Consider the following 14,981-nt stretch of genomic DNA (forward strand, 5'->3'; position numbering starts at 1 on the left):
ACCTCGTCGACATCACAGTCAATGTTCTCCCTGGCTAAGCAGAGGGGAAAGTATCGAGTAGCAATTTAAACAAACGGGAAAGCCAGTCTATGAGGAGAATCTATTCCTCAGTGCTTCTGGATTCTTAAGCTTCCAGGATTTTTGGCCCTAAAGGTATTTCTGAAGCTGAGAATCATCTGACTGACAACAACAAAACAGATGAATGTGTCTAGAAGTGTGTCTATGTATCTAACAGAGGAGGCTGGTGGAGGTAGACATCGGTATGAGAAATGGTATGGATACCATTCCTGAATCCATTCCATGCATTACAATGAGCCTATCCTTCTGCCTCCACCCACCATGTACTGCCAATGTACCTTACCATGAAATGATAAATACGAGGCTATACAGTAAGTAGAGGTATAGTTGTGTTTTCATGCCCTCCAATCAGAGAATGGGGTAGGAGAAGGACAAATCTACTAATCAATTTAAATCTGATAATAATTCAAATCTGATCTTCCCCTTAAACACATTTTTTTTTTTTTTTTATTCATTTCTGTCAAGTCCAGTTTTCTTAAGTAGATAAGCACAGATAACAGCTTGATCTGGGGCAGATTCTCTGTAAGAGAGAGAGCCAAAACAGAAAGAGGTCACCTCAGCTCAGTGGAGGCTAGTGGAGATGGAATCGGAGGGCTGACTCAGTGTAATACATGGAATGGAATTAGGAATGGTATCAAACACTGCCTCTTGGTGCTCATGCCAAAGTGAGAGGTCATAAACCAGCTTATGCTGTTTTTTGTTTTGTTTGTTTTAATAAAAAATGAAGATTATATATAGAAAATATTAGATTATATTGATCTAATAGGGAACATTCCAATACGTGTTGAATTTGTGTGCCAAAAAAGGGGACATATAAAAAGAGGACAATAATAAACTATACACATGAAATCTTGCTTTTCAGTCTTTCTTGTGCACCTTGCCATTGTAAAAACTACCCTCTCTGTAAAAACAAGACAAAAACACAAATCCATGACCATTCTTGTTAATAAGTGAATAGTTTAATTCATAAGATAATAATGTAGGCTCGGTTATTGCCACATGGTGCATTTTACTGCTAGACTTTAAACAGAATGGCAGCGTGTAAACATGTTATTCAAGGAAACATTCGTTTTGCCGCTAGATGGGGCAAATCACGCGTAATTGACAATGTGGAAAAGAATGTGGAAAAGAAAGAATGAATGTGGAAAACAAATAATGAAAGTGGAAAAGAATAAATAAATATAGAAATATATTTCGTTATACTGTGTGTATTCATTCATTTATTTGTTCATACATTCATTTATGTATCTATATATTTATTGTTAAGTTTGACAGACTTGGTCCTCCATACACAAGACCTTCAGTCCGCCGATCTATCGTCAATCCTGCCAGCTAGTCATATTCAAATAATCTTGATCAGTGAAATATGAATCTTTGTATTTGTTCCTTATGACATTTTTACTTAAAACAATTTCAAAATGATTACATCATACTTTCCCTACACGTCCTACAACATGTTTATATTGTATTATATTTTATTTAGCAGACACGTTTATCCAAAGCAACAGTGAGTGCATACATTGTTGTACCATTTAGTCCCAGCAGGAATCACCTTGTGCTTGCGCCTGCTATCAACTGAGCCACACCAACTGAGCCACACAGGATCAGATATTGTTGTATGCATTTGATCTGTCATCATTTGTTGCGTTTATTGCTATCATCGAATTTAGTTTTCAACGAACTGCCTACATCACAGCCTACTGATACTACGGTACTAACTTTCGTAGCGGAAGGCGAGTCGTCCGCGGAGGGATATGGTATAAATACGCGTCACGGCACTTTTTCATGTCAGTACAGTTTTCACTCGCTCTCAGTGCGCTTCATGCCTGGTCAATGTGATGGGAACGTGAGAAGAGAGAAGCAAGCGACCCATAACAACTCCGGCCAGGGAAATAAAGCTAACGGTTTAACCCGTCTTCGTGGTAGATTCTTAGTCATTTCTGGTCTATGACTTTACGACCAAGGAGATTCACGAGAAGCAACGAATTGCGCTGTCATATGGATTAAAAATAATCGAGCATCGAAAAGACGTCAATGTTTTTCAACAGGACTCGACGTGTTCTGACATCTCTGCACAGGCTGCACAGAGATCTTCTATGACAGCAGCGCCAGTGAATGAACGTTATTGTGACGTTAGTGTTTTTTTGGGAGCTGTTATAATCGGGTATTTGCATCAATAACAATTGATGGTTTATTCAATAAGATCGCATGTGTGCCAGCAACAAATAGGCAATATGCTTTCCATACCATGTCAACATAAGCCTAGATAACTGACGTGACTGTGGGGGTGTTTCAAGGCTTTGCAATAACAAATCATCCAGAATTCTTGGCATCATGTAGACTGTCTGAACAAAATCAGTTCGAGCCATTTTTTTGTGTGAATTAAATGAGTATTGCTTTGCGAGGTAGCTTGCCTAGCTAACTGGGTCAGAGAATGACAGCTGGCACTGTGACATTGTGTTCCTGGGGATTGTGCTTGGCCACGCGTGAAGCTGACAGTGTCTGAATGTGGGAAATAATAGCGTCACATTCACAATCTTTTGCATTTTAAACTTGTCTACTCTCAGTGTAGAATTGTACTCGCTATTTGGTGCAGGTGGATCGAAGTCAGTGCAAGGATGGATATTATGAAACGGACTTGACTCGTGTCATCATCGTTTTTTTGCTTGACAGTTGAACGTTTTCATCGTTCAGGTGGTGGATACATTATAGCAGTAGGATTCTGTGATCAAAAGAGTGCATGCATACAAACGCGCATCACTGAAGGAAAGAACATTTTCAAGAACATTGGACATCAATTGGACCATTCCTCTGACCATGGAGCCGGTGGGAGATTTCGAGTACAGCAGAAAAGACCTGGTGGGACACGGAGCTTTCGCCGTGGTGTTCAAAGGGAGGCATAGAAAGGTAAATGGCTCTAGCCCAATTTAATAAAGGTCCACATCATCTCTCGCCTTGTCTCGTCCTCTCTCCCCATCCCCATCCAGTAACATAAACATCAGTTATATAGGCCTACTATAAGATATATAGGCCTACTATAAGATGCTTCATTTATAGATCTGGGTCATAAATGAAGGGTCATTTATAGATCTGGGTCAATGTTTCAAATGCCATTCTTTTTGCCATTGGCTCGCAAGGACACATGATAGCCTAAAACATGACCAAGTATCGATATTGTTGATCGTTCAAAATAAACGTGTTCCTCATTGTCATATCTGTCTCTAATGTCAACAACGTGATTCGTATTGTTAAATGTCTTTTAGCGTTGACATTTAATGCATGTCATCATGTGTCATCAGCCTTGGATCTAGCGGTTCGAGCGCAGAGAGAGAGAGAGAGAGAGAGGGGGTTCATTCATGAAACGCGCGACTAGTCAAACAGCAGAGAATAGCTCGCTGACGTACACAGTGTAGCAAGGATGAGCGATTTTTATCCACCTGCCTCTTACGAGGTCTACTGTTCAGTGTTCACCTTCGGCCTTTCATCATATTATATTCAGCATTAAAATCGATCAACACACCAGACAGTATTTTTATATAAATGGGGGGGGGGGGGGGGGGGGGGGAATAATGTAGCCTAATTCAGTGAATCATTCATTTCATTATAGCGTTGTTATCCCGGACAAATTATAATCTTGACTGACAATAATTGATTGCATGAGTATGTCGTGAGCTTAGAATTATAAGGTTCTATCTCCGTTTAGGGTAGTTCAGAGATGAGCGTCAACGTTTTTACATTCCAATATGTTTTGTGAGATGGAATCTTTGTATTTTATTCATTACTAACTCAAAAATGTCTACATTTAAAAATAACACCACACAGGCATTAATAAACACCTAATGGATCAGATTATGTAAAAAACTAAATTTTGACAAAAATGGAGATAGAACCTTATAATTCTAACGTCACGATGTGTTCCAAACACTGGTCTCCATATTCGTATGATTAACGTAGAGAAATGAGCCAGTCGACCAAGGCTTAAGGACACAGTCCCGTTACATGAGGTTATTATGAGTGGTCCACATTCGACTGGGATGCAGAAGATGATGATGTCACCACCACGGCATCCAGTTGCAACTTTGTAGTGTATAGCATTTTGATCGGAGCCATATTTTTATCAGAGCTATATCCATTATGATTGCATCGTGTTCCGTTAGAACACCAATCAATCATCCCATCATTTATCTCAGTAGCCTAATTAAAGTAAGGTGTTGCAGTATTGAGACGTCATGGGTCTCTCTCTCATGTGCTTCTGTCTCTTAGTTTAGTGAACTGCAGTGATTATAGCTGCTTTATAAATGGATGGCGTGTGGGAATGTGTATATAGGCCTTCTAGTGGCATTGCTCTATTCAACTACAGCAAACAACCTTTTAAGCTGTAATTACAGCAAATATTTAGGTGTGGCAATAGATGTTCAGTCAGGTCAATAAGCCTGTCATTTTGTGGCATGCGGGTATGTAGCGGGCATGTAGAGGAGTGTTTGCTTTTAATCCAAACATAGTGGTTACATTTGTGTGTGTGTGTGTGTGTGTGTGTGTGTGTGTGTGTGCGCGCTTGTGTGAGTGTGAGTGTGTGTGAGTGTGTGTGAGTGTGAGTGTGAGTGTGTGTGTGAGAGTGTGAGTGTGTGTGTGTGTGTGTGTGTGTGTGTGTGTGTGTGTGTGTGTGTCGTGCCCTGAGCCTGTTAAGACGGACCTGGCATGTGCCAGTCGTGTGTGTGTGTGTGTGTGTGAGTGTGTCCTTGCGAGCTTGTTTGTGTCCTTGCGAGCTTGTTTGTATTAATATCCCACGCATCTGCATACCATCTATTTCTAGGATTGTTTCCACCTAGGAGATGCAGGGATGGGGGTGGAAGGTTACTGCTGTAACAGGGGGCATGGACTGCCTCATCCCTTGAGCAGGTGACTCTGTAGTCCTGCTATGTCAGAGGCTAGTCGTGACTGCTAGCTCCTATTACCATCACTGATGCTGTTATCTCGTTATAGCTATACTATAGCCTGTAGGTACAGTACAGGGGAGGCTGGTGGAGGTAGAAGTCGGAAGACGGGCTCATTGTAATGCATGGAATGGAATGAGGAACATGTGTTCAATACCATCCCTTATTCCATTCCATGCATTACAAGGAGCCCGTTCTCTGATTTCTACCTCCACCAGCCTCCCCTGGCCTCCCTGAGTTTTAGGCTAGTCAACTTGGAAAATGTCCACAGATCATCATTGTCCTGATCTGTCAGGGATGTAACAGCCTTTTGCTTGCTTGTCTTTCCTAATATGTTTTATAAAAATAAAATAAAAAGACATACACACAAACACCAAAACACACACGTGAGACATGTGAATAGAAGGGTGTGATTGTCTCCGACAGTGGAGGGTGTAGGTCGCTGCATTTCAGCTCCTACCACCAGCGGATTCTATGAATAAAAGGGATGTTGCTGACACCAGTGATCTCACGTCCATAATCTCATAGATCCTGTGAACAAGATAGAACCAGTAGAACAAGAGAACAATTCAATCAGTATTCCCTCCTACTCTTTAGTCAAAACAAGAGTGCTTACTTGGCCGTTTTAAAGTGTTTGGGGCTTAAAAAACAGTTGGACTTTAAGCAGAACGTGTTATTCCTCAATAACCAATGGGTAACAAGTATAATACATTTAAATAACCATTGAATAGCAAGAAATCCTATAGAAAGTGTTTCTATGTGTCATGGCATGTAGCCTACCTGGCCATTAGCTTGATGTGGTTGCAAACAATACCTCACCCGCTCTGATCACCATTAGGCCACACGATAGGCTGATGGGGGTCAGTCAGTCTTTTGTATGGGGATACTGTTTGCTGCACTCAGGCACTGGCCACGCTTGGCTGGGCATGCTGTCATTGGGTTGGGGATGCTGGCGACACGCACGCACACACACACACACACACACACACACACACACACACACACACACACACACACACTTGCTTATGATGCCGCCTCCTGTGCCAGGCCAGCGGCGATGTGCGAACCACAGAACAGGAACATCTCATATTAACCTAGATTCACTTGGAGAGCGTTCGTCTTTATTCATGGCATTCTTCCCTGCCTCACAATGCACCGTCCACACACACTAGGAGGGACCTCGTAGTACGGTTGTCGACATCAAAGCTTGTTGTCTCACTCAAGGGCAAAGGAGCAATGTAGCAACTCTGGCTTTACCTCCTGTGTCCTGAGCCGGCGTCACATGTCAACAGCAGATGCAGGGAAAGCCTTTAGGCTCATGTGAGCTTGACAAGTATTTGTGTGTATACACCCACCAAGGACCCTAGTGGATAAAGAAAGCCTGGAAACTCTATCTCTCAGCAGGAGTGGGAAGGCAGGCCGGCTACCTCACATGACTTCTGTTCAGGTGTCTTGTCATGTAGGTTTATCTGATTGAAACCCAACCCATCTCTCTCACACTTTGATGCACACAATGTAATTAAGGCCAGCTGGCCTAAGCTTGGCCCGAGCTTACACACACACCACACACACACACACACACACACACACACACACACACACACACACACACACACACACACACACACACACACACGCCCCAGGCATTAGTGTGAAGGATGGGGGACAGGACAGGTCTAAAGGGATTTTAACTAATTATTCCTCCTTTTCTTTTCCTCTCCCTCCCCCCTTCTCCCTCCCCCCTTCTCCTGCCTTCCCCAGAAGACAGATTGGGAGGTCGCCATCAAGAGCATTAACAAGAAGAACCTCTCCAAGTCTCAGATCCTGCTTGGCAAGGAAATCAAAATCCTGAAGGTAAGTAGTAGGCCGGCTTAATTGCTTTGCAGTTATCTCAGAAATGTATTTAAAGAATGATTTGACATCGACCGAGCATTACTCAGCATGTCTGACATAAAAAGGCACTCGCCTTCTTGTTAGAAAGGTCAATACAAAGTTAGTCAGTGTCAACTGTAGCTAAGAGCACTACTAATGTTTTCGCCTTTTTTTCCCCCCCAGGAACTTCAACATGAGAACATTGTGGCGCTTTACGACGTCCAGGTAATTCCTTATCTGTTTTACCGCTGAACTTAAGGAAGAGGTGACCTGATTGCGAAGCGTCTGAGGTTTACTACTGTATGTGCTTAGGTTAGTGCCTGGCAGGCAGAAAGACGCCTCACAGCCTTGTATTTACACTGGTATTTCTGGGAAATATCTCTGGGAAAAACCGGTGTGGTCTGGGATAGGGGTGGGCATCGACGATCGATAATTGATCGATAAGGATCTTGGTCGATCACAAAATAAAACATTTGGTCGATCACAAAAAAAAATGTTTTATTTTGTGATCGACCAAGATCCTTATCGATCAATTATCGATCAATTATCGATCGTCGATGCCCACCCCTAGTCTGGGAACTGGATCCACAACTCGTCAAAGCGGGTCAAGAGAATCAATGTTCTGGTTGGGGTTTCTAAGCCGACAGCTCTCCTAGCACAGAGGCAGTAGACAGCATGGGGACGCGGTGCCTACGTTGGTGCTATTTCCACACTGTCTGATCTTGGGTAACCTAGCGCAGGGTTTCTCAATCGGAGGACGGGGGTCATTGTAATACGTGCAATGGAATTAGGAATGGTATCAAACACTCATCCTTGATACCGTTCCTAATTCCATTCCGTGCATCCTCCGATTTCTACCTCCACCAGCCGCCCCTGATGTGTGGTGTGTAACCAGTGGCGGATTAAGAGGGTCAGTGGCCCTAGGCTACTCCTTTGTGTGAGGCCCCACCCCCCCTTTTTTTTTTTTTTTTTTTCCTTTCCTAACACCAGGGGAGCCACCCCTCCTAAATGTCGTTGTTTGGTACCTGTACTGTAGCAATGACAATAAAGTCCATTCATTCATTCATTCATACACGAGCCTCCCCCTCCCCAAAATACACAACTCACGAGCACCCTGCACACACAGACCACTCATAATGCTTTACCATAAAACACATTGTGCTTTAATAACATAATGCAAACAATAAAAAATGCACTGAAAAGGTTGTTATCATCCTGAACTATCTCTGTTGCTCACCTCACCTCAGTTCTGTCTCTATTGCTCTCCTCTCCTGTTGTCTGTCTCTCTGTTGCTGTCCTGTTGTCTGTCTCTCTGTTACTCTCTTCTCCTGTTGTCTGTCTCTCTGTTGCTGTCCTGTTGTCTGTCTCTCTGTTGCTGTCCTGTTGTCTGTCTCTCTGTTGCTCTCCTCTCCTGTTGTCTGTCTCTCTTTTGCTCTCTTCTCCTGTTGTCTGTCTCTCTGTTGCTGTCCTGTTGTCTGTCTCTTTGTTGCTGTCCTGTTGTCTGTCTCTCTGTTGCTGTCCTCTCCTGCTGTCTGTCTCTCTGTTGCTCTCCTGTTGTCTGAGAGAGAGAGAGAGAGAGAGAGAGAGAGAGAGAGAGAGAGACACACACAAAATCAATACAGCAACAGTCCAAATTACATCCACAAAATAAGAGATAGATGCCCAGATTAAGGCAACACAATCATAAATGGTCCTACCCTTAGAAGGTCTTTTTCCTTGATTTTCTGGCAGCAAAGTCCTTAATGAGGCTGGTGTAATCCAATGTGCGCAGAATGTCAGACTCAATTGACATCAGGCACAGGTGATTTAGCCTCTCTTGGCCCATTGTGGATCTTAGTTTGTTTTTGACAAGTGCCAGTTTAGAAAAAGACCGCTCCCCGCTGGCATTCGTTACAGGCAGAGTCATAAACAGTCGGAGTGCAACATCAACATTGGGAAACACTGCCTGTATTTTCCTTCCTCTTATAAGTTTCAGCAGTGACCTCGCTGAGGTGTCCTCATTTTCTTTAATGAATTCCCTGAATTGTCTGATTTCCTCCAAAAAATCTTCCTCCAGATCACCTGCATATTTCTTCTGCAGATTAGCCGCTCTTGTGCGAAGATCTAGCATGGAGATGGATGGAATATTGTTCAAAAAACCAAATGTCTGCTGAATATCTTTGTATGAGTGATACCTCCTCTCTAGTTCCATGACGAGTCGATCTATGACAGTGATATAAACCGTTACTTTAAAGTTGTCTCGGCCTGATCGCTCACAGTCAGGTTCAGTGGATTCATCTGCCTGTTTTGTTCGTCTTCTCTGCCTCTGCGTGTCTGCTTTGTAGTATTGGGACAACCAGGACATGTTTTTTGCAGCACTCTCAAACTTGTCAAAATCGTCCCGAAGACTGGCCACGTAATCCCTCAATGAGTAGACTAAATCAACAGCATTACATAAATCCAGCTCTACTGCCTGTAGAGCTTCGCTAGTTTTGTGAAAGCGCTGCAGTATGGTGTTCCACATAGAACACAGAAAGGCGTTCTCTAATTTTTCCATCTTTGTGTAAAGTGTCGTGGCATCATCCCGAGTAGCGCCAGTTTGGATCGGGTCATCGCTCATCTTCTTCAGTGACTCTTGGATGTTGGCATAGTTCTGGTGTAGTGCTTTTGTTGCTTGCGCATGTGCTGACCATCTAGTATCTGACAAACTTTTCAATGTCTCCAGCCTCTAGTTGTCAATAACATTTAGCCCCGCAGTTATTATCTGCCAACGCGCCGTGGATTTGGAACAAAAATTATAAAGCGTCTGTACAAAATTAAAAAATTCCATTGTCACAGGGCAACAATCTACACCGGCAACTCCCACTAAATTGAGTGTATGCGCTGCGCAGGGTACCCACTCGGCCAAATTATTTATCTTCTTAATGCGTGCTTGCAAACCACTGTAAATGCCGGACATGTTGGCTGCATTGTCATAACATTGGCCTCGGCAGTTATTGATGTCAATGCCCATTTCTTCCAAAACGCCAAGAACAGACTGATAAAGTGACTCCCCTGAATGACTCTGAATTGGCAAAAACTTAAGAAAACACTCCTCCACGCATCCATCTGGTGACACATATCGTATGATGAATGTGAGCTGGTCTGTGTGTGCAACATCTGGTGTAGAGTCGACGCTGATTGAAAAATACTTTGCTATTTTTACCTGACTGATTATCTCAGCTAGGACATGCTCTCCCATCAATTCAATAAATTCTAAGCATGTTGTTGATGAGAGGTAAGATGTGGTTCCCTTGCCAGCATTTCCATATTTGTCTATGTGCGCTTTCAAGAATGGATCAAACACACTGATCGCTTCCAAAACACCCATAAAATTCCCATTATCAGGCTGGCCAAAGGTTTCACAGTGTCCCCTCAATGGTAATCCTCGCTCTGCAAGAAACTTCACCACTACAACCACTCGCTTTAACACATCTGTCCAATAAGCACACTCGTTGTTAAACTGCTTTTTTAGTTCTGAGTCAATACAGCCAGCAGCAGCGCTGCGCATCACATGGCTTTCGGAACCTTCATGCTCAGCCAGACACACTGCTGCGTTTTTCCAGTCATTGTAGCCTGTTTTGAATTTATGAGCACCGTCACCAAATAATTTACATGCGAAACAAAATACTTTTCCTTTTGCAGGTGAATAAATTAACCATTCTCGAGGCACGGTTTCGCCATTTGACTTTTTTCTTTTAAATAGTGTTTTTGAAAAATACCTCTTCTGATGCTTGTGCTGTGTTTCTGAAGCGGCGACATTAGCATCTTCATTTTGACAACATTGTGGCCCCATCTTAATCCAATATGTTCTCATGTCTTCACCAACTGTATCCCACAATCCAGGATCCGAGCTGTAAGTGGTGGTAGGATTTGTGTCTGGACTTGGTGGTCCACGTGTTGCCTCCTCTTCTTGATTGTCCTGCTCGGTATCAGTGTCACTGTCAGCTGGTGGTGGTACTGGTAAAGTTAGTGCCTCTTCTCCGCGCTCAGCCTCGACAGCCTGCATCTCTCCCCCCATGGCCATGTTCGCCTCAGCGCTGCTTGTGCTAGCGACACCCGACCCAGAGCTAACAGTTTCGTGGCTCTCACTCTCGACAACATTGGTCGTTTCAGGCGCAGCAGCATTATTAGAAAAAAATGTTGAAATCTTGGGCAACTTTGCTATATTTAGTTCTTTTTTCATTAGTTCTTTTCGTTTTTTGGCCCCACTCATGTGCGTCCGCTTCATTTTTGCAACTTTTGAATTTCTGGTTTGGTTTGGTTTGGTTTCCAAAACGGAAATGGCTAAACGTCACTTTTGAACTTCAGACTTAACAAACGGATAGAAAATATAGGGGGGCCTCAGGATAGAAAATATAGGGGGGCCTCGCCGCCTCAGGATAGAAAATAATATGTTATTTTATTATTATTATAAAAAAAAAAAAAAAAAATTATCCAATGTTAGGTGGCCCCCTAGTGGTGGTGGCCCTAGGCTGCAGCCTAGTAAGCCTATGCGTTAATCCGCCACTGTGTGTAACCATGTAATTACACCACAGATACAATATTGTGTTAGCATGGTGTTGTGTTTCACAGTAGATAAGTAATTGCTTTTGTAATGGCATACAATAAGTCGATCTCTGTCTGTGCAAAGCTGTATTTTTCTGTATTATCCGATCAAAACCATAACTGAAACAATCCTACCGAAACTATGGCTTCGGTTGGCTGAGGAGGACACTTCCTCAGGGCCTCTTCAGGAGAAACAGCAGCATACAACATCAGAGCTCTCCCTCTGGTCAGCTGGATGACATGGGGCGCGGGGCGGCTGTGGCTCAGGAGGTAGAGCCTCTAAGGAGGTCTAATGATCGCATGGTCTCCGGCTGGCCCACGTGTTGGGCAAGACGCTGAACCCCAAATTGCTCCCAATGTGCGGCCCGGCGCCTCGCATGGTAGCTTTGCCGCCATTGGTGTGTGAATGTGTGTGTGTGAATGGGTGAATAAGAGACCATTGTAAAGCGCTTTGGAATAAGGCGCTATATATAAGTGAAGTCCATTTAATGACCACTGGGCCAGTTGGCCACATTAGGATGGGTTGCCACTCTCCTAAGTGGCTCTTTCTGCACTTTGTGGGGAAAGAAATGTCCTCTGTCCAGCCCAGAGAGAACCTGCAACAGTTCAGAAAGCTACGGACGTGGTGTCTCCAAACCATTAGCCCTCAACACTGGTCGAGCAGCTTCCAGATACGTTACGTTGAGACAACACACTGGCTGCTCACGTGAAACCACATGACCGCCGCACGCCTCGTCAGTCATCACACACTCTCCGTGGTGAGGTACTGACCCCCCCCCCCCCCCCCCCCCCCCAAACACAAGTCAGTTGTTGTGAGCTGAAAGCAACAACGTGAGTGTTGGTTGGTTGCACCAGGGTCACGAGCTGTCATTGGTCATCACACTGGTGTGGTCACGGGGAGCCCGCTATCCAAGACCTGCCCTGACGTCATGGTCAAACCCTGGGTACCATGGAACCAGCAGCCCCTGAGGAGCCTAGCCCTGGAGCTCTTCCTTCCTCTGTCTGCACTACTGTGTGCGTGGGCTCTGTTCTCTCCATTGTTAGCATGTATGCGCAAATGCTCAGCGGCTATAAAAAGACCCTGCCATAGGGTTCCACCCAACAGGGAGAGCGAGAGAGAGAGAAAGAAAGAGAGAGACAGCGAGAGCTATTGAAATGATGATCAAGCACTACCCACTCTTTGAAGGACTTCCTGTGTTTACGTAAGCCTCCCAATGGGCCCCTGCTGATCTAGCCATCCGGTCCTCCGCCCTCCCTCCATCCCTCCCTCCCTCCATCCCTCCCACCAGTACGTACCCCTGATGTAATCACTATTCATAGAGTCAGAAGGCTTCGGCATACTTCGTCGGTCCCTATTCATACAGGTGATCTCATTGAGATTAAAAACGGCTCGAACACTAGAGACGCCTGTCCTGAGAGAAGGCTGGGGGAAAGACGGAGGCCCCAACTGATTGTGATGTAGTGCTCCTCACGTAGCAAACAGAGGGAGGCTGGTGGAGGTAGACGTCGGAGGACGGGCTCATTGTAAGGCATGGAACGGAAAGGGGAATGCCATCAAACACGCGTGGAGGTAGAAGAAGAAGACACGAGGGCTTTGTGTGTTGTGTTGCCTCTCCGCTCCTCTCTGCCTGTCCATAGGCCAGTCCTGTCTTCCCCCAGGCCAGTCCTCCCCCCACCCCAGTCCTCTCCCCTGGGCCTTTGTGTTGGGCCATCTCTCCTCCTCTGCAGCTGTCGCGTTTGGCACCGAGGCGCTTCGAGACGTCGTCTGAAAAGGGAGAAAAAAAAAAGGGGAGAGAGACTGCGGCTTTGGCAGCCTTCTCTCAGCACAGGCGTCTCAGTGAGACAGAGACGGAGATAGTGTTGTAGTGTTTTCTGACGGGATTTTCGTCCCCGCAGAGCCCTCTCTTTCACTCCCTTTTCTTCTCTCTGTGGTCTCTCAGTTCTTTCTTTCTCTCTTTCTCTAATGCTGACTTGCCCTTTAGGCTGGGGAGTCATCTCTCTTTTCCCTCTCTCTCTCCCTCTTTCACTCGCTCCCTCTCTCCTCCCTCCGTTGCCGGTCTGCTGTAGTGTTGTTTCTTCCCCTCCCTGTGGCCGTCTGAATGTGCACGGTGGTGTGGTGTGTGTGTGGCCTGCCGGTAATGGAGAAGAGTGGTTGGTTACTGGCCGGCCTAATGGCTGTTGGGTCCATTCTCTCTCTCTCTCTCTCTCTCTCTCTGACTCCCTCTTCCCCTACCTCCCCCTCGCTCTCTCCGTCACCCTCACCCTCACCCTCACCCCCTCTCCTCTCTGTCTGGTTTGTGGTCTGTGGGCCTCTGCCCGGCCTCATCAGCTGCTCAGGCTGGCACCACGTGCACCAACATGGTGTTGGCCTGGGACAGACAGAAACATACATAGCACCACGGGCTTGTGAAACCCACAGGGCTGAGTGTGACTAAAGTGTCCTGTCTGTCTGGTGCCTGAGGACACACTGCCCTCTCCCCTCTATTCACACAAACAGACAGAGACAGACAGACAGACAGGGACAGACAGACAGACAGACAGACAGATGATAGAGCTGCTATGCTAAGCTAGCTAGGTTATGTGTTACTCCTGGATCACGAGTCTCGTGATGACAGTCGTAGAAACTGTGACTGCTGTGAGACAGAAATTGGCCACTCAGAGAGATTAGGAGGCCTTCCCGGAGACAAATTGGACCCTTGTCGGAAATTAAATGGCCGCCCGGGCCCTCACTGGACACAGACAGAAAGAGGTTAGAGAGGTGCACGTCAGGGGAGGCTGGTGGAGGTAGACAATCAGAGGGGTTTGATACCATTCCTTATTCCGTTCCATGCACCTCCACCAGCCTTCCCTGTAACAGGTGCACGTGGTCTCTGCTCTCATTCCCTGTGGTTTATGGAGGGTAAGGGCACTGAGTTCATGCCAGACAAATCAACAGCCCTGGAATACTAGTACTGACCTTTGAACTCTGCTTCTCTCTGCAACTCTCCCCGAGTGTTTGCTCGGAAATGAGAGTGGCAGCAGTAATACATCGTCCATAGCTAATATGCTGGTTAATAATGAATGAATGAATGCAAAGAATGCCATGACAACGAATCTCTCTGAGGACAGACATACAGAAGCAAGCATGTGTCGGAAGCTCCATATGAGACTTTTTTTTAGAGTGATAAAATATTTGTATTATTTGATATTTGAAACGTGTAATGCTGAAAATCTTTCAACCTGCATAGTTTTTTTCCCCTCTGTCGTCTCCATTTCTGGGATGATGAGGAAAGTGAAATAATGAGCACGAGTCAATTTCATTCCAGTGGGATGGAGTAGTTTGACAGGCAGATGTGGTCTCCAGCGTGATCACGTTAGCGTTACGATACTGCGCGTTTTGTATGGGCGTCTCCAGTGACGTTCCACTTTACTAACGTGCAGTTGAAGTAAACCCAACAGCGCCGTTTCCTTCCCTGTGTGTAGCTGTAGGGACTCCGGTGGTGGTTATCGATGTTCCACCCCTCTGAGTCTCATTAGGCCAGGGCGGTTGAT

At 45.3% G+C, this 14,981-nt stretch overlaps 1 protein-coding gene across 1 annotated transcript in view; it reads left to right on the forward strand.

The window, feature by feature from the left end:
• Positions 1 to 2,895: 2,895 nt before the first annotated feature.
• The window catches only part of ulk2 (unc-51 like autophagy activating kinase 2), a gene marked incomplete at its 5' end in the record, with an annotated part of 42,681 nt that continues 30,595 nt past the window's right edge, over positions 2,896 to 14,981 (forward strand). The window contains 3 exon segments of the mRNA XM_080550516.1: positions 2,896 to 2,985; positions 6,774 to 6,866; positions 7,068 to 7,109. Of these exon segments, the coding sequence (XP_080406642.1) occupies positions 2,896 to 2,985; positions 6,774 to 6,866; positions 7,068 to 7,109 (225 nt within the window).

Source organism: Nansenia antarctica, assembly GCF_963989245.1.
Source record: "Nansenia antarctica genome assembly, chromosome: 1".
NCBI classification, from domain to species: domain Eukaryota; kingdom Metazoa; phylum Chordata; class Actinopteri; order Argentiniformes; family Microstomatidae; genus Nansenia; species Nansenia antarctica.